The sequence below is a fragment of the Pelophylax lessonae genome (genome assembly GCF_965119305.1).
Source record: "Pelophylax lessonae genome assembly, chromosome: 6".
In the NCBI taxonomy this organism is placed as follows: domain Eukaryota; kingdom Metazoa; phylum Chordata; class Amphibia; order Anura; family Ranidae; genus Pelophylax; species Pelophylax lessonae.
Window position 1 is genome coordinate 224,216,458 of NC_138773.1, and position 18,708 is coordinate 224,235,165.

At 48.3% G+C, this 18,708-nt stretch overlaps 1 protein-coding gene across 1 annotated transcript in view; it reads left to right on the top strand.

The window, feature by feature from the left end:
* The window catches only part of RBM44 (RNA binding motif protein 44), a gene marked incomplete at its 5' end in the record, with an annotated part of 455,780 nt that overhangs the window by 166,838 nt on the left and 270,234 nt on the right, over positions 1-18,708 (top strand). Inside the window, one exon of the mRNA XM_082260160.1 lies at positions 9,911-9,993. Coding sequence (XP_082116286.1) covers positions 9,911-9,993 — 83 coding nt within the window. The remainder of the gene's footprint in view (positions 1-9,910; positions 9,994-18,708) is intronic.

Consider the following 18,708-nt stretch of genomic DNA (forward strand, 5'->3'; position numbering starts at 1 on the left):
GGGCATGAAACCCGCTTTTTTTCCCCTCCTTTCCTGGCCAACCTGGTCTCTGCATCGGGGACTGTTTTCGTCGCTACCACACACTAGTAGAGTATTAGTGCAGGGTACAGCATAGTCTAGGGCACACTTTTTTACACAGGGTCTCAAAAAGATGTTAGATGGTGATCGCATTTTGAGAGACCCTAACCTGGAACATTTTACAGTTACAAAAAAAAGTGTAAAAAAAGTTATACATTTTTAAAAAAAAAATGAATAATGCCAAAAATAGTTGTCGTCTTATTGAGTCAATTTCTCTATCGTTCATTGACGGACGCAGTTCTGATACAGTGCCTTGCGAGAGTTTTCGGCCCCCTTGAACTTTGCGACCTTTTGCCACATTTCAGGCTTCAAACATAAAGATATAAAACTGTAATTTTTTGTGAAGAATCAACAAGTGGGACACAATCATGAAGTGGAACGAAATCTATTGGATATTTCAAACTTTTTTAACAAATAAAAAACTGAAAATTGGGCGTGCAAAATTATTCAGCCCCTTAAGTTAATACTTTGTAGCGCCACCTTTTGCTGCGATTACAGCTGTAAGTCGCTTGGGGTATGTCTCTATCAGTTTTGCACATCGAGAGACTGAATTTTTTGCCCATTCCTCCTTGCAAAACAGCTCGAGCTCAGTGAGGTTGGATGGAGAGCGTTTGTGAACAGCAGTTTTCAGTTGTTTCCACAGATTCTCGATTGGATTCAGGTCTGGACTTTGACTTGGCCATTCTAACACCTGGATATGTTTATTTGTGAACCATTCCATTGTAGAGTTTGCTTTATGTTTTGGATCATTGTCTTGTTGGAAGACAAATCTCCATCCCAGTCTCAGGTCTTTTGCGGACTCCATCAGGTTTTTTTCCAGAATGGTCCTGTATTTGGCTCCATCCATCTTCCCATCAATTTTAACCATCTTCCCTGTCCCTGCTGAAGAAAAGCAGGCCCAAACCATGATGCTGCCACCACCATGTTTGACAGTGGGGATGGTGTGTTCAGGGTGATGAGTTGTGTTGCTTTTATGCCAAACATAACGTTTTGCATTGTTGCCAAAAAGTTCGATTTTGGTTTCATCCGACCAGAGCACCTTCTTCCACATGTTTGGTGTGTCTCCCAGGTAGCTTGTGGCAAACTTTAAACGACACTTTTTATGGATATCTTTAAGAAATGGCTTTCTTCTTGCCACTCTTCCATAAAGGCCAGATTTGTGCAGTATACGACTGATTGTTGTCCTATGGACAGAGTCTCCCACCTCAGCTGTAGATCTCTGCAGTTCATCCAGAGTGATCATGGGCCTCTTGGCTGCATCTCTGATCAGTCTTCTTGTATGAGCTGAAAGTTTAGAGGGACAGCCAGGTCTTCGTAGATTTTCAGTGGTCTGATACTCTTTCTATTTCAATATTATCGCTTGCACAGTGCTCCTTTGGATGTTTAAAGCTTGGGAAATCTTTTTGTATCCAAATCCGGCTTTAAACTTCTCCACAACAGTATCTCGGACCTGCCTGGTGTGTTCCTTTGTTTCACAAAAAAAAAAAAATTCTTTAAGGCATACAGGTAAAGGTGCATTGAATGCATATACAATAGTTATAGAACACCAAAATGCAGTTAAACACATCTCGGTAGTCGTAACAACACGTAGCAAGTGGCACATAGTTAATAACAAGGAACCTATTACAACTTATAAAAGGGAAAAAGCACCTGAGCTAGGCCAAAAATGTAAGGCTGTTTGAGCAACAGAAACAGCGTTTAAGTACCAAGAAGGGTTCAGACTGAGGGGGAATGTGCGCCCAAAAGGCAGGAGGGAGGAGGCACTGTGGGATCCCTTGGCCGTATCAGAGGGACATGCGGTCCGTGCTACTGAAACTTACGAGGCCCCTGGTCACACGAACGGGGGGGGGGGGGGCAGACACCCCCACGGGGAACATACTGTGTCCGCGACCCCCGAACCTGCGCCCGAGGGGGTTGTAAGAGGACCCTGTTCGGAACAAGGGGGAACCAGCAGAAGGGAATGTTGGAGAGGGCGCATAATTGGTACATGCATGCGGACTGCTTGGTCGTCCTGATATCTGGAAACCACAATATTTTAGGGGGAGGGGGGAGAAATGAAGGGGTAGAACAAAAGGAATGGGAATGAGGCGACGAGACAGGAACAGGAAGGATGGTCAGGGAGGAAAGGGAGAAAAAGAAAAAAAAAAGGGGGGGAGGGGGGTAAGTTATAAGAACGGAAGAACCCGTCACAGCTACGACCAGAGAAGGAGAATGCTACCGTTTAGCCCGCCGCGCCTAGCAGCTTGCTATATACGGAGGAGAAGGAAAAGTGTAGCCAAGTGGCCCAAGTGGTGTAATACTTGTCAGGGGAATCATGGGCTTGATGGGTCAGGTCTTCCATCTCCGCTATCCTACCCACCCTACGGAGCCAGTCCGCAACAGTGGGAGGATGGGGAGACAACCAGCGACAAGGAACGCACATTCTCGCTGCGTTAATGAGATGGAGAGTCAAGGATTTCTTGTATGCTTTTTGTGGGATGGGCGTGTGGTGGAGGAGGTACTGAGCCGGGGAAAAGGCTGGGGAATAGGTGGTAATGTGTTTAATAAGGGAGTGAACCTCCTGCCAGAAGGGTTTTATAAGAGGGCATTCCCACCAGATGTGAAGCAAAGTAGCGGCGTGAGTGTTGCACCTCCAGCACATAGGAGACGTGTCCGACGAGAATTTGTTCAAAATATCAGGGGTCCTGTACCATTTGGAGAAGATTTTAAAACCACTTTCTTGCACATAGACATTCCTGGAGCCCTTGTGCATATGGGTAAAGATCCTATCCCAGTCCTCTCCATTAAGTGAGATAGCGAGGTCTTCTTCCCACCAATCAGAGTCGATCGACCCTAGGGGGGAGACTCGGGGAAAGGATGGAGTATAAGGCGGAGATTAAGTGACGTTGGGGGATCTGGCGAGCGCACAGGTCCTCAAAGGGAGTGGAATCTCTATGGCAGGCAGTGAGATCCTCAGTATGTAGTAGGAAGTTCCTGATTTGCAGATAGTTGAAGAATGGGATCCTACATTTGGGGAACCTCCGTAAAAGATCAGAGTAAGTGAGAAGGGAGCCCCCCCTGAAGAAATGAGCTGCCCTGTGTGGGACGTCAGTTAAGGGTACAAGCGGATCGAGGCATACCAGGCCAGGGAGGAAGTCCGGATTATGACACAGGGGGACCATGGGGCCCAGTCTGGAGGATATGTCTGAGGTCTTACAGAGCTGGCAAAAGACAAGTAGGGTGGGATGTGTGAGGGGGTGTTTCGCGCAGGGCGCCGGAATGGAATTGAGGCTAGACCATGGTAGGAAGCGTATGGGGGAGGGGGACATGGCGTCCTCAAGAGTCACCCAGTCCTTCGTGAGGCGACCACTGTGCCAGTCAATAATCCTAGACAGGTGACAGGCCCAAAAATACCTCCCAAGGTGGGGTAAGCCCAGGCCCCCGGATGACCTTGAGGCAGTTAGGAGATCCCAGGACAACCTAGGACGCTTGGAGTGCCAGATAAAATCGGAACATATTGGTCGATAAGGTTGGAAGAATATGGGGGGAATTTTTATGGGAACCGTTTGAAGGAAATATAAAAGTCTAGGGAGGATGTTCATTTTTATGATGGCCAATCTGCCAAACCATGAGAAGGATCCATGCTCCCATTTATGCAAATCCGACTTGACTGCCATAAGAATGGGGGTGAAGTTTTTAGTGTATAGGTCGGACAGATTGGCAGGGATCTGGATACCCAGGTAAGTGATGGCCCGAGGTTCCAACCGGAAAGGAAAGTTTTGCTGACAAAAAGATTGAAGGTGCGCCGGTAGGGAAACTTTCAGTGCCTCGGACTTAAAATTATTTTAAGATTGGAAAGTGCTTGGAACATATCCAGGTCCTTCAGGAGGTTTGGCAGAGTGGTAACTGGTTGCGTGAGGAAAAGTAAAATATCATCGGCGTATGCCGCGAGTTTGTAGGATTTAGCACCTATAGTCACCCCAGTAATGTCCGGATTCGAGTTGCGCTTGCGATGTAGAGGTTCCAGGGTAAGGCTAAAAATAAGGGGGGATAGGGGGCATCCTGACGTGTGCCGTTCAACAGGGAGAAGGAATCCAACAGGTGATCGTTGACTCGCACCCTGGCAGTGGGGCCGGAGTATAGGGCCCGGATAAAGGCTAGCATCCGACTGGAGATGCTTAGTGCTTCTAGGGTTGCGACCATGTAGTCCCATGCCACCCTGTCGAACGCCTTCTCCGCCTTGAGCGACAGTAGAAAACCGGGGTGCGGGAAGAGGTGAGCCAGTGGTGGATTTTGAGGGCCTTAATGGTGTTGTCCCTGGCCTCCTGGCCTGGGACAAACCCCACCTGGTCGAGAGAGATGATGTCGGGGATCAGATGTAGGAGACGGTTCGCAAGAATTTTAGCGTAAGTCTTAATGTCTGTAATTGGTCACCAAGGAAGGATCCTTGCCGGGCTTGGGAATTAGAACAATGTGGGCCTCTAGGAGGTCCGGGCCAGGGGTTGGAGAGTGGGGGAAGGCGTTAAAGAAATGTGTCAGCGGAGATGACAAGAGCTCGGGAAAGGACCTGTAGTATCCCACCGTGAGTCCATCAGGACCCGGGCACTTGCCAGGTTTGAGTTGCTTAAGGGCCAACGAGACGTCATCCGCGGTAATCTGGGCATCCAAAGATTCAAGATCTGCAGCAGCCAGCGGGGAAGGGGAGTGTTGTTGCAGAAAGGACCTGATGCAGTCGGTGCGGTCACCGGACGAACGTTGGGAGGGATCCCGCGGTAAGTTATACAGGGAGCAATAGTAAGAGAGAAATTGGTCAGCTATGTCAACACTGGAGGACAACTTGCGTCCCCTGGGGTCAGTGATGGAGTGGATCATTCTGGCTGCCTTCCTGGCCTGAAGCGCTCTCGCCAGCATGCTGCCCGACTTGTTGCCATATTCATAAAAATTACGCTGCAGCAGGGCGAATTACGTTTAGTGGGTCTACCCATTTCTTCTAGGAGGTCCTGCCTAGCCTGTGTGAGGGCTGACAGGGTTTGTGCCGCGAGGGATTGCTTATGGGAGCGTTCGAGGGTGTGGATGCGGGCGGTGAGAGAGGTGATACGTGCCTGCCGTTACCACGTCTCTTAGCTGCCAGGACAACGAACTTCCCCCTGACTACACACTTGTGCGCCGCCCATAAAGTGACCCGGGACATCTCAGGGGAATCATTTTCCGCAAAGTACTGGCGCAAATAGGTGGCAATTTCGGTGGAGCATTTCAGGTCAGATAAAAGTGAGTTGGAAATGGGATGGTGGTCCGATAGGACCATGGGGTCTATGGATGCATGTAACAGGAACGGGAGAGCGTGTTGGGAAATAAAGACATAGTCGATCCTGGAATACTTGTGGTGGGGGTGGGCTGCCTGGTGTGTTCCTTGTTCTTCATGATGCTCTCTGCGCTTTAAATGGACCTCTGAGACTATCACAGTGCAGGTGCATTTATACGGAGACGTGATTACACACAGGTGGATTCTATTTATCATCATTAGTCATTTAGGTCAACATTATATCATTCAGAGATCCTCACTGAACTTCTGGAGAGAGTTTGCTGCACTAAAAGTAAAGGGGCTGAATAATTTTGCACGCCCAATTTTTCAGTTTTTCATTTGTTAAAGTTTGAAATATCCAATAAATTTCGATCCACTTCATGATTTACTGTACACATGTATATACGTTTTTTTTGGGAAAGCACACTTATATTTTCTTTCCATGTTTATGCTCTTTTGTTTCTAGAGTTTGGGTGCTGCCTCCCCCACCTCTTTTTTAAGTTAGCACACTCATTTACACGCTTTATCACCTGATCTACGCCTTCCCTCCGCTTATTCTCCTGCCAGGGTTTCTTCACAGGGTTGCGATGAAAGGCATTCCGGTCGTTCTGATTGCACCAGACTGGCTTCGGCCGTCTTGGTACGCAGAGCTGGTAAAAATGGTCGTGGATCCTCGTGGCGTCTTCCTTTGCGTGAAGATCTACTATCTCAAGGACTTTTCTTCCATCCTGATTTACGGTTGCTGACTTTAACGACTTGGCTGTTGAAAGCACGGTGTTGAGGGATAGAGGTCTTTCTGATTCAGTGCTTCCCACTCTTTTGAAGGCCAGGAAGTCGACATCTCGGAAGATCTATCATCGTATGGGGAAATCGTACATTTCTTGGTGTGAATGGCTGCAGCTGCACCCACGCTTGTTTTCTATGGCTACGGTTTTGGTCTTTTTACAAAAAGGGGTTGAGCAGCGCTTGGCATTTGGGAACTATCAAGGGCCAGGTTTTGGCCTTGGCTATTTACTTCCAACGTCCGTTGGCTACTCATAGTTTGATTCGCACCTTCGTTCTGGGGGTGCGTCATCTGGCCCCTCCGAGGAAGATCCCCGTTACCACCGTGGGATCTTAATCTGGTTTTCTCTGTTCTTCAAAAGCCTCCTTTTGAGAATAATAGGGAGATTTCTCTTCTTTCTTTGTCACAGAATGTTGCCTTCCTAGTGGCTATCACTTCTGCCAGCAGAGTCTCTGAGTTGGCGGCGTTGTCCTGTCATTTGCCTTATTTGGCGGTCCACAGGGCTAAAGTGGTCCTCCGACCTAATGCATCCTTTCTTCCTAAGGTGGTGTCGGATTTTAACCTGAATGAAGACATTGTGTTGCCTTCCTTATGTCCTAAACCTAAACATCACAAAGAAGTGGCTTTGCACTCTCTGGATGATGTTCGGGCAATAAAGGTTTATCTGACGGTTACTGAGTCCTTCAGGAAGTCGGACTCTTTGTCCTCGCAAAGGTTTGGCTGTGTCCACTACGACCATTTTGAGATGGATCAGGCAGACGGTTGTTCAGGCTTATTCGATCAAGGGTCAGGTTCCTCCTTTCCCTGTGAAGGCGCATTCTACTAGAATGCTGAGTGCCTCTTGGTTTTTTCACTATCAGGCCTCTGTTTTAGAGGTTTGTAAGGAAACGACTTGGTCGTCTGTGCATACCTTTACCAAATTTTACAAGGTGGATTTCTTGGCTTCTTCGGATGCCTCTTTTGGCTACAAGGTTTTTGCAGGCTGCTGTTTCATGAGAATGTTTTTTGTACTTCTCTTCGGGGTCTTTTATCTGGGTGAGCTCCTGTTTGGTTGAGCTCCATGTTGCCCGGTTGGCTACGTTTAGCCTTTTGGAGTTGCCGTTACTGTCTGGTTGCATTTTTCTACCCCTCATGCCTATACTGCCTTGGGACGTCCCACTCAGCTCATGGAGATGAGGCTTCATTTGTCAGTGGATGATAGAGAAAATAAGATTTTAAACTCTTACCGTTAAATCTTTTTCTCTGATGTCCATCGACAGATGCAGCACCCGCCCCTCTGTTTGGGGTTTGTCCTGTTGTCTTGATAATAAAATAATAATCAGCGCAAACCATAAATTTAAAAAATACAATAGTGCACACAAGACTGCGAACAATCAGTGCTGAACACAAAACACCAGTGACAAATCAATAAATAATATTGTTGCACCAAGTGAATATATCAATCAATGTGTCAAAAAAGATATTGAATCAAATATCAAATCAATATTATTAAATCAACTCTATTATAAGTGATATCAAGTGATCTTAATAGTGAATCATAAAGTGAAATCAAAATGAACAAATCAATCTTCCTCTGTGATCACAAATAAACGTGCTGCATGCTTCACTCCAAGTGCTCCCAGTGGATGGTGCAAGAAAACCTGCTCACCTTAGGATTAGACTCCTGAGAGTCAAACACGTTTTGGGATAAATGTATAGCAGCCTGATGCCCCTTCCTTTCACCGCCTCCAGCTATCCCTCTGAATAGACCAGGAATCTGGTGTAAAAACAAAAGAAGATCTAATGCTCTCTGTTTAAATAAGGCTATTTATTTAAGTCTCTGATGCAACGCGTACGGGGGAGGAGCCTGCTCGGAGTACATCGATTTCTGGAGCTGTACTGAGAGCTGTTTATGACACTGTAAGCCCGCACTGCTTTAAGTGCTTTTCAATGTAAGTGGCATTTCATCTGTGTGAGAGGAAATAAATAGCCTTATTTAACCGGTTGCCGACCGCCGCATGACGATATACGTCGGCAGTCAGCCCCGGCCAGGCAAAGTGACGTATATATACGTCACTAGCCTGTCACTTGCTTGGGAGCCAATAGCAGGCGAGCGCCCACCCGCGGAGGCGCGCTCCCGCCCTGGCTCGTTCCCCAGCCAGTCTGTGCGTGTGACCGGCGGACCCGATGTCCGCCGGTCACTCGCCGATCGTCGGTGCAGAGGGAGAAAGGCAGGCGGCTGATGTAAACAAGCCACCTGTCATTCTCCCCTATGTAGAAACACATACGGTTCTACTATGTAGGACCGTTGATCACTGTTCCTACACTTCTAGCCACAGCCAATCACAGTAAGAATCACGCCCCTAGGGACACACACAACAAGCGTGTTTGACTCTCAGGAGTCTAATCCTAAGGTGAGCTGCTTATCTTGCACCATCCACTGGGAGCACTTGGAGTGAAGCATGTAGCACGTTTGTGATCACAGAGGAAGATTGATTTGTTCATTTTGATTTCACTTTATGATTCGCTATTAATTGGGACTATTAAGATCACTTGATATCACTTATAATAGAGTTGATTTAATAAGATTGATTTGATTCAATATCTTTTTTGACACATTGATATATTCACTTGGCGCAACAATATTATTTATTGATTTGTCCTGTTGTCTTCACTGCTTTTAAACTAAACTGATGTGCTGGGTTGTGCAGTGGGGGTTTATGCCTGGAGGGACAGCTCCATGGGCATGCGTTTTCAAATTTTCCTGCCTAGACTACTACTGATGGGAGGAGCATAAATCCACTCAGCACATGGAGACGAGGCTGCGTCTGTTGACGGACATCGGAGAAAAAGATTTTACGGTAAGATCTTTCAAAAACCTTTTTTTTTTTTCTATGACTGTCTTTGGTGCTTCCAAAGCGATCAACAAGTTATTCGATTTAAGGACATGTGCTAAATGTGACTCCACCACTGTAGGTTAAACAGGTGAAAGCCTATCGGTTAAATGGCGTAATTGACCTGCTAAAAAATAGTACGAACTCGGAAGTGCCATACCAACTTCCACTTTAGGCCTTTGCAAGGTGGAAAATTTAGGCTTCCTTCTATTCTGGATATCCAGGGTTCTAAAATAGGACTTGGGTACTGCTACTGGCATATAGGAAGATACCTAGACACATCAGTAAGGGAACCATTTTAATGAGGTTAATTCCACCTGCCACTAATAAAGGAAGTTTAGCCCACTTAATAAGTTTAGTCTTAACCACTCACATCAGGGGGTCCATATTAACCTTTAATGCCTCAGACAAAGATAATGTAATGAGTATTCCCAAATATTTAAAAGATGTGAAAATTCTTTTTAGAGGGGTTACAGTGCCACTCTCTACAAATACCTGAGGTTGGTGACGGTAGGCTTTGCGGAGGCAGGGGGGTGTAGGGGTGCCCCCAAAGCTTGCTAGTGTCTAATCACTTTAAAGTACGAGCCTATAAACCATGGTGTACAAATAAGCTGCCAGTGTCATGTATTGTATTCAAAGATATGGAATTTACAGGTATGTCAAAGTTCCTCTTTATCTTCTAAATCGTTTCATGTCCTGGGTTGATGTTGTTCCATCATGAACAGCAACCCACATCAGTTTGCCACCAATTATCCTCCTATTATATGACACAGCATTATAGACCAAGTGTTTTCTTATGTACCTGTATTTGGAATTACACTATGATAGCCAAGAATGTGTTACTACTGTGATATGCTGAATCGTTTAATTTCTTTGTACTTTGTTTTATTGTAGAAGACTTTCCGCCTAAGACGTTTTTACCAGAGCCAAAAAGATATTATGTCCATGTGGGAAACATAGCTCCTTTAGTGACAGAGGTATGTTTTTAGATCTGTAAAAATGTGTATAGCAATATTATCTTAACAGTACACTACATGACTTGTATTTTTAGACCATTGGTTATATGCTGCTGCCTTCAGATGAAAGGACACTAGTAACAGCTTTTCTGAGAACTGACCACAGTGTACACATATAACCCTATCCACTCCATGAGGCTCTATTATTTATTTATTTTTTTGATATATGATTTTTACCCTCAGTCCAAAATGCTACTGTTCAAAAATACTAATATTGACTAAACGGATACACAGCGCAAATTGGGATGTGCAAAGATAAAGTGCCTAGTGTAAAAAAAAAAAAAAATATATATATATATTTATAATAATGATTATTATATGGGTAATAAATAAATAAATCCCAATGTGCAATGTTGCAAATAAATAAATAACTTCACCCTAATTTGAATCATAAAGTGCTACAATAGTATGAAACCAAGTGCAAATATTAAAAAACAAATCTAATCTTCGGGATTAGATTGAGCAAAAATAGCAATCCATAAATCAATACATCTGCAATAGTGCATATAAAAATAAAATAAATAAATTAAGTCTCAAAAAAGTCCAATTCCTTAAGCAAGTAGCCAGTGAAATTGCACAGTGCTTAAGTGCTCCTTAATATACAAATTGGTGACATTCCGTGCCAAAAGATAAGGTGCAATGGTGCGAGGATCCACTCCCCATGGATACTTGCACTTACCAGACTGCCAGGGCCCCTTAGCAATATTGCATGTGGGCCAAACGCACTTAGTCCGGTGTGGAGTGAGGTCTTTGCTTTAAGGGCTGGTCTTGTGGACTCCAGTAACCAATCTTTCCTCGGTGGGCCAATAAGTATGGGACCATAGGAAGGAAAACTCACAATAGTGTAATCCCCGTTTTTTAAACTTTAATAGTGCAAAGAATAAAACTCACATTGTAGAAGTAACATCAAGCCTTGTAATAATACGATCTCCTAATGCAGAGGGAACTTCTGGACTTGCAGTGACTGCACTGGCTGCGCGGTCCTGGCTTGTGTTCCACTGAGCCGGAAGTGACGCATGCTACAGACGTAAATCGGAAATTGCGTTGACGCGTTTCGCCCTCCAGGGCGTTATCAAAGAAGCTAATCTAATGATTGTTAGATCGATTTCTGACTAATGGACCTGCTGAAAGGTTTCCCTTGGAAAATGCAGCGCTACTTAGTTTCAAGGCCAGACTTGCCACAACTAGTTGCCTATTTGACCAAGACTAAAGTCTGCAGCTATGTCAGTTTTTTTGGACAAGTAATGACCATAAGGCAGCCATCACGGTCCAGATCTGAAAAGCTTCAAGCTTGTTCTCTATAATGTATGTATGCCCACCATGAGAGGTAAAGCCTGAACAGTGATTGGGAACCAGCAACATGAACAAGTTAAATAGGTTTCCTCTATGCTGGACCGATACTTTAGCCCAGTGGTGTCCAAACTTTTTTCAAAGAGGGCCAGACTTGATGAAGTGAACATGCGTGAGGGCCTACCATTCTGCCTGACATTTAAAATGAAATACAATCATCAGCGCAGTGCCCACGAATGCAACCTCGCCAGCGCAGTGCCCTTAAATGCAGGCTCGCCAGCGCAGTGCCCATAATTGCTGCCTCGCCAGCGCAGTGCCCATAATTGCAGCCTCGCCAGCGCAGTGCCCATAATTGCAGCCTCGCCAGTGGCTCGATTCCGTCCAGCGACATAGACCTACGTCGCTGGACTCCTCCCCTTGTGGGCAACGCTCGCGCGCCGCCGGAGGCTCGCTCCCCGCTGTTTTCAGTCACAGCTGGAGTCGGACCAGGGGAGGAGCGGCGGTGATCACCGCCGCTCTTCCCCGATCGTCACAATGGGTATTAGACTTTGCTCCGAAGGAGTAGCTAGGCAACAGAATATGTTAACATTAAAGCTTTTAACATATCCCACCCACAGGGGGTGGTCCCCTCAGTCAATACCCTCCTACTTCCTGCAACCATATCTCAGTTTCAATGTCTAGCTTGTCAGGAGTAGCTGGATCTCTCTATGCTGGGGCTTTTTGCCTCAGCCTTTCTCTTCTTTTTTGATTTTTTGTGTGAGTTTTTTCTCTCTTTACTTAGCTGTTCTTTTTGTCAGCGTTAGTTCTTCTGATGAAGAGGATTCGTGCGGGCTGGGTCTCGGGCTGATCCCCCTGGTCGCAGGTCGTGGGTCAGTGGCTTCCCAGCCTGCCATCGAGCGTTCAGCCAGGTAACGCTCCTGGCGCAGTGAACGACCCATCCCTGTTCGGTGCAGGGATGATTGGTGAGGTGGCTACCTCACTGGACGCTGTGTGGTTTCTTAACCCCGATTTTGTGCATCCTGGATGCGACTCTCCCTGCCTCATGTGCAGCGGCTTGTTCGCCTGTGCGGGTTCCCCACGCCATTATGAGGTAAGTGTATCTATGTGGGGACCTGTCTGTCGGTGGGGGGGGGGGGGGGTGTCAGTCTGGGACTGTGTAACCTGCCTCTGTTCACGCTGTTTGTCTCCCTATCGCTCTGGCTGCATGCTGTGGGCTGCAGGGGGGGGGGGGGCTGTGTGGCACTGTCTGTGTCAGCCTGTGTACAGTGTGAAGGGCTATGTGCTGTGGGGCATGTTTTTGTCATGTTTGGGGCACGATACAGCGATCGCTTCGGCGATCCGCCATGTTTTTTTACATGGGTGGTGTTCTATGCATCACAGTAGTGGGGGAGCGGCGGTTTCGGCGCCAAACGGTGCCATTTTGCCTGCGCTCGCTCCAGCCGCATGTTTTCACTGCGGGCGGCCATTTTCTTGTAGCCTTCCATAGGCTTTAATAGAGCGCCCTGATTTCATCACTTCCTCTTTCCTGGGTGCACCGATCGAGGCGGCGGCAGCAGCAGCAGGGGTCTCCTCAGGTTTTATCCTTCTGCTCCTTCCTATATCCATTGCCTGTGTTCAGTTTTATCCCCGTGGGGGTCTCATTGTGCTTGTGTGTGTGTGCGGTGGGCTGCGCTCGCCGCGCTTGTTAAAGGGGCAGTTAACCCTTTATTCTCCGGCATATTTTTTTGGGGCAAATGGATTCTCAGGAGGGTAAATTTCCTGCCACCTTGGTGGGAAGCCAGGGGACTGCTGTTTCCCACCCAGGGGGGGATTTAGCCGAAGTGGTGGCTAACCTTGCTGCTCAGGTGCAGATGCTGGTGGCTGCTCAATCCACTAAAAGACGCAGAGTTTCTATTTCCTCTGATTCTGAGGGTGAAGGTGATGGGGCTGCTATGGCTGGGGTCTCCTTATCAGGGTCCCGTTCCTCCCTGGATCGACATCGCAGGTCTTTCCCTGCACTGATGATTTTCAGCGCGCTGTTAAGGAACAATGGCGCAATTTACGCAAACCTTTTGCTGTGCCAAGTAGGTTCAGGCTGCGTTATCCTTTCACGCCTGCCACTGATGAACGGTGGTGTGTGCCACCCCCGGTGGATCACGCAATTGCGGTTTTGAACAAATCCACTGCGATTCCTGCAGAGGATACCCCGGTGTTCCGAGATGCCACGGATAGGAGAATGGAGTCTCTTGCCCGTCATACTTATTCTGTTACGGGTTCGATGCTTAAAGCTCTGTTTGCCTCTCTTATGGCAGCCCAGGCTGTCGCAAGTTGGACGCAGGTGCTTAGGCGCGTCCTAGTGGCTGATTCAGCCTCGCCGGCGACATTGGATATGGTGGATCAAATCCATCAGGGTGTCATGTACGTGTGATGCGGACTTGGACTTAGTGCCGCTGGCTGCACGTGTACAAAGCGTGGCGGTGTTGTCTTGCCGCCTGGTTTGGTTGAAGTGTTGGTCGGTGGACCAATCTTCGCGCAAGACCTTAGCCAATCTGCCTTATGATGGATCTCGCCTTTTTGGGGAGTCCTTGGATACGTTGATAAAGGGGATCACGGGCGGTAAGAGCACGCTCTTGCCCCACTTCCCCAAGGCTAAGGGGGCTCCTGGTAAGAAGCATACTAATTTTCGGCCTCCTCAGGGGTCCTTTCGTGCCTTTCGGTCGCACTACAAGGGCAAATCGTTCAAGGGTCAAGGCTCCCAAAAGAAGCCGTGGTCTGGTAAACAGAAGTCCGGTCAGTCCCGACCCTCTGCCCATAACAGTGCGGCCTGAAGGGGCGCCCTCACCCAGTTCTGGGGTGGGGGGACGCTTGCTCTTTTTTCTTCAACCCTGGCTGGCCCGCGTGCGGGACCGGTGGGTTCAGGAAATCGTTCGATCTGGCTACAAGATCGAGTTTCTCTCTCGGCCGGAGAGCAGATTCTTTCCCTCAAATCTTCAACTGTCTCCGGAGCGTTTGCGGGACCTGCACCTAGCGGTGCGGGACCTGAGGGCTCAGGGAGTGGTGGTTCCGGTGCCTCATTGGGACAGATTTCGGGGGTTTTATTCCAATCTGTTCACTGTGCCCAGAAAGGAGGGCAAGGTTCGTCCAATTCTGGACTTAAAGGCTTGGAACCGCTTTGTGCGGGTTCGCAAGTTCCGCATGGAATCCCTGCGGTCGGTGGTGGCTGCCCTGGTTCCGGGGGAATTTATGGCCTCCATCGATCTGAAGGATGCGTACCTTCACATCCCGATTTTCGAGGGTCATCAGAGGTACCTTCGATTCGCCATTGCGGAGGATCATTACCAATTCGTGGCGTTGCCTTTTGGTCTCGCCTCGGCTCCTCGGGTTTTCACCAAGGTGCTTGCACCCGTTCTGGCTTTGTTGAGAGCTCAGGGCATCTCTGTCCTGGGGTATCTGGACGACATTTTGGTTCGGTCTGCGTCCAGCCAATGTCTGGAAAAGGACCTGTCCGTCACGATGACAACTCTGCAGGGGTTTGCTTGGACGATAAATTTTCCAAAGTCGACGCTGAGTCCGTCGGTTCGTCTTCCTTACCTGGGAATGATCCTGGACTCGATCCAGGCGAAGGTCTTCCTGCCGGAAGACAAGCTCAGGATTCTTCGGGAGGAAGTCAGGTCCCTCAGGGACAGTCCGTGCTCGTCCCTCCGGACGTGCATGAGATGTCTGGGATTGATGGTCTCGGCTTTCGAGGCGATTCCCTTCGCCCAGTTTCACACGCGGGGTCTCCAGGCGGAGATCCTGTCCAAGTGGGACGGGCGACCCCAATCTCTGGATCTTCTAATTTCGTTGAGCCTTTGCACCAGAAGGGATCTTCTGTGGTGGCTCCAGGCCCCGATAGTATCGGGGGGCAAGTCCTTTCGTCCTATTTCATGGACAGTGATCACCACGGATGCCAGCCTGTCGGGCTGGGGTGGTGTTCTGGGCGTTCTGTCCACCCAGGGAACTTGGTCGGAGGAGGAGTCCTCCCTTCCGATCAACATTCTGGAATTGCGTGCGATAAATCTCTGCCTTCGCCGTTGGACTGACCGGCTGCAGGGCTGTCCGGTTCGGGTGCAGATGGACAATGCCACGGCGGTGGCCTACATCAACCACCAAGGGGGCACCAGGAGTGCCCGAGCGGCTCGGGAAGTGGCCGACATTCTGTCTTGGGCCGAGACTCATGTCCCGGCGATAACGGCGGTTCACATTCCAGGGGTGGAGAACTGGCAGGCGGACTATCTGAGTCGCCAGACCCTGGATCAGGGGGAGTGGTCTCTCCACCCGGCTGTCTTCCGAATGTTGTGCGCGAAGTGGGGTCTGCCAGATGTGGACCTGTTCACGTCTCGTCTGAACAACAAGGTGAGAAGGTTCGTGGCAAGGACGCGCGACCCTCGGGCAGACGCGTCGGACGCGTTGGTGGTCCCGTGGCATCAGTACAAGCTGATGTATGCGTTTCCACTGATTCAATTGCTGTCCAGGTTCCTTCGCAGGTTGCACTCGGAACGCAACACGGTGATTCTTGTGGCACCGGACTGGCCTCGCCGGTCCTGGTACGCAGACCTCGTGAATCTGGCGGTCGACGCCCCATGGCGTCTACCTCTTCGAGACGATCTCCTGTCTCAGGGCCCGATATTCCATCCTGCTTTACAGTCGCTGGCTTTGACGGCCTGGCTGTTGAGACCGAGGTCCTGAAGGATAGGGGTCTCTCCCCTGAGGTCCTTTACACTTTGGTCAACGCGAGAAAACCTTCCTCAGGGAAGGTCTATTACCGTACTTGGAAGGCCTATTTTGCCTGGTGTGAGTCCAGGGGGTTTTCACCTCGCACGTACTCGGTTTTTCGAGTGTTGTCTTTCCTTCAAACGGGTGTCGACCAGCGTTTGGCGCTGGCTACGGTCAAGGGTCAGGTGTCTGCGCTGGCCGTTCTTTTTCAACGTCCTGTGGCTTCTAACTCCTTGGTTGCCACTTTTGTTCAAGGAGTGCGGCATCTGGTCCCTCCTAGGAGGGAACCTCTGCCTCCTTGGGACTTGAATCTCGTTCTGTGTTACAACGTGCTCCTTTTGAACAGATTAGGAAGATCTCGTTGTCCATGTTGTCCAAAAAGGTCACCTTTTTGGTGGCGATCACTTCGGCTCGCAGAGTGTCGGAGCTGGCGGCTTTGTCCTGCAAGTCTCCGTATCTGGTCATTCACTTGGATAAGGTGGTCTTGCGACCTAATCCTTCTTTTCTTCCGAAGCGAGTTTCGGAATTCCATCTCAATGAGGATATTGTCTTACCTTCGCTGTGCGCGAAGCCTAAACATCCGAAGGAGGTGAGGTTGCACTCTTTGGATGTTGTTAGGGCGATAAGGGTTTACCTTAAATCGACTCAGTCTTTTCGCAAGACGGATTCTTTGTTTGTCCTTCCGGAGGGTCCTCGGAAGGGTATGGCGGCGTCGGCTTCTACCATCGCCAAATGGATCAGACAGACCATTGAACAGGCATATGCTTTGCAGGGAAAAGTTCCTCCTGTGCCTGTGAAGGCGCACTCTACTAGATGTCTGAGTACGTCTTGGGCCTGTCGTCACGGGGCTTCTGTGGCCCAGGTGTGTAAGGCGGCGACCTGGTCGACCGTGCACACTTTAACAAAATTCTACAGAGTAGATGTTCAGGCATCGGCGGATGCTTCCTTTGGCCGCAAGGTTCTTAGTGCGGCAGTTCCTTAGGGTCCTTTGTTTTGGACCCCTGGCTGTTTGGGATACGTTTTTATCCCTGGGTTATTTGTTTTTCCTGGGTTGTTGCTCCTGTTGAGCAAGTTTTTTTTATGTTGCCCAGCTGGTGTCCTTCCTTTGGTAAGGTTCCTTTCTTTGATGTGGAGACTGCGTTGCCTTACGGCGCGGCTGCATTTTCCACCCCTCATGTTTGCACTGCTTTGGGACGTCCCCATTGTGACGAATATGAAGATGGCGGCGACTGTCGGAGGACGTAAGAGAAAACTGAATTTTTGTAAAATCTTACCTGTAAAATTCCTTTCTCTGAGTCCTCCGACAGTCGCCGCCCCCGCCTCTCTTTTGGGTTTTGGTTGTATACTCTACTGCTATTCCACTGAAACTGAGATATGGTTGCAGGAAGTAGGAGGGTATTGACTGAGGGGACCACCCCCTGTGGGTGGGATATGTTAAAAGCTTTAATGTTAACATATTCTGTTGCCTAGCTACTCCTTCGGAGCAAAGTCTAATACCCATTGTGACGAATATGAAGATGGCGGCGACTGTCGGAGGACTCAGAGAAAGGAATTTTACAGGTAAGATTTTACAAAAATTCCGTTTTTTTTCAAAATTTACGCTCTTTTTTTGTTTATAGCGCAAAAAGTAAAAATCGCACAGGTGATCAAATACCACCAAAAGAAAACTGTTTGTGGGAAAAAAAGGACGTAAACTTCGTTTGGGTACGGCATCGCACGGCCGCGCAATTGTCAGCTAAAGTCGCACAGTGCCGAATCGCAAAAAGTGGTCTGGACGTAAGACCGCAAAATCCTCCGGTGGTAAAGTTGTTAAAGTCCAGGAAGCAGCACCGAAAGGTAGAAGGGGGCGGGCGGGGCAGAGGAGAAGGAAGGACGCGCTGTCATCGGAAGTCCCGTCGCCTATGATAGACGTCGGCACAGGAGGCGGGACTTCCGATGACAGCGCGTCCTTCCTTCTCTTTGGCGCCGCCCGCCCCCTTCTACCTATCGGCGCTGCTTCCTGGACTTTTTTTTTTTTACATCGGCGTATAAAACGCACTGTTACTTTTTCCTCCATTTTTGTGTGTGTGTGTTGTGATATTTGGGGTGATAGCTCCAAGGGATCACGTGCACAAGCCGGGTAAACGTAATCAAGAAGTGGTTTATTTTCTTGAAACAGAAATAAAGCTTCCAGCAGCAAACAGTCCAGAAAACAACTATAACTTAAAAGTCCGCTTAACTTCAGCATAAATGGAATTTATAAAACAATACCGGCTTTTGGCAGGGGGTTTTACCCCAGGTATGTCGTCTCCAGCCACCATGCAGCACACAAACACACTTGTCTTTAGCAGCTCAGTCTCCCAGGTGTATCTCCAGCTCCTACTCTCCCACACCCACTGACACTACTTCCTGTCTTTTTAGGAGCTGGTCTCTCTGGGAGAGGGCTTAACCCTTGCCTTCCTGTGATCCCATACTTCCCTTAAAGGGACCACAGCCCAAATATTGGGGAAATGTAACACCCATCTAGGACCCAACCTCTATGACCTCCACAGTGTGTGTGTATATGTGTGTATATGTGTGTATATATGTATATGTGTGTATATATGTATATATATATATATATATATATATATATATATATATATATATATATATATATATATATATATAATA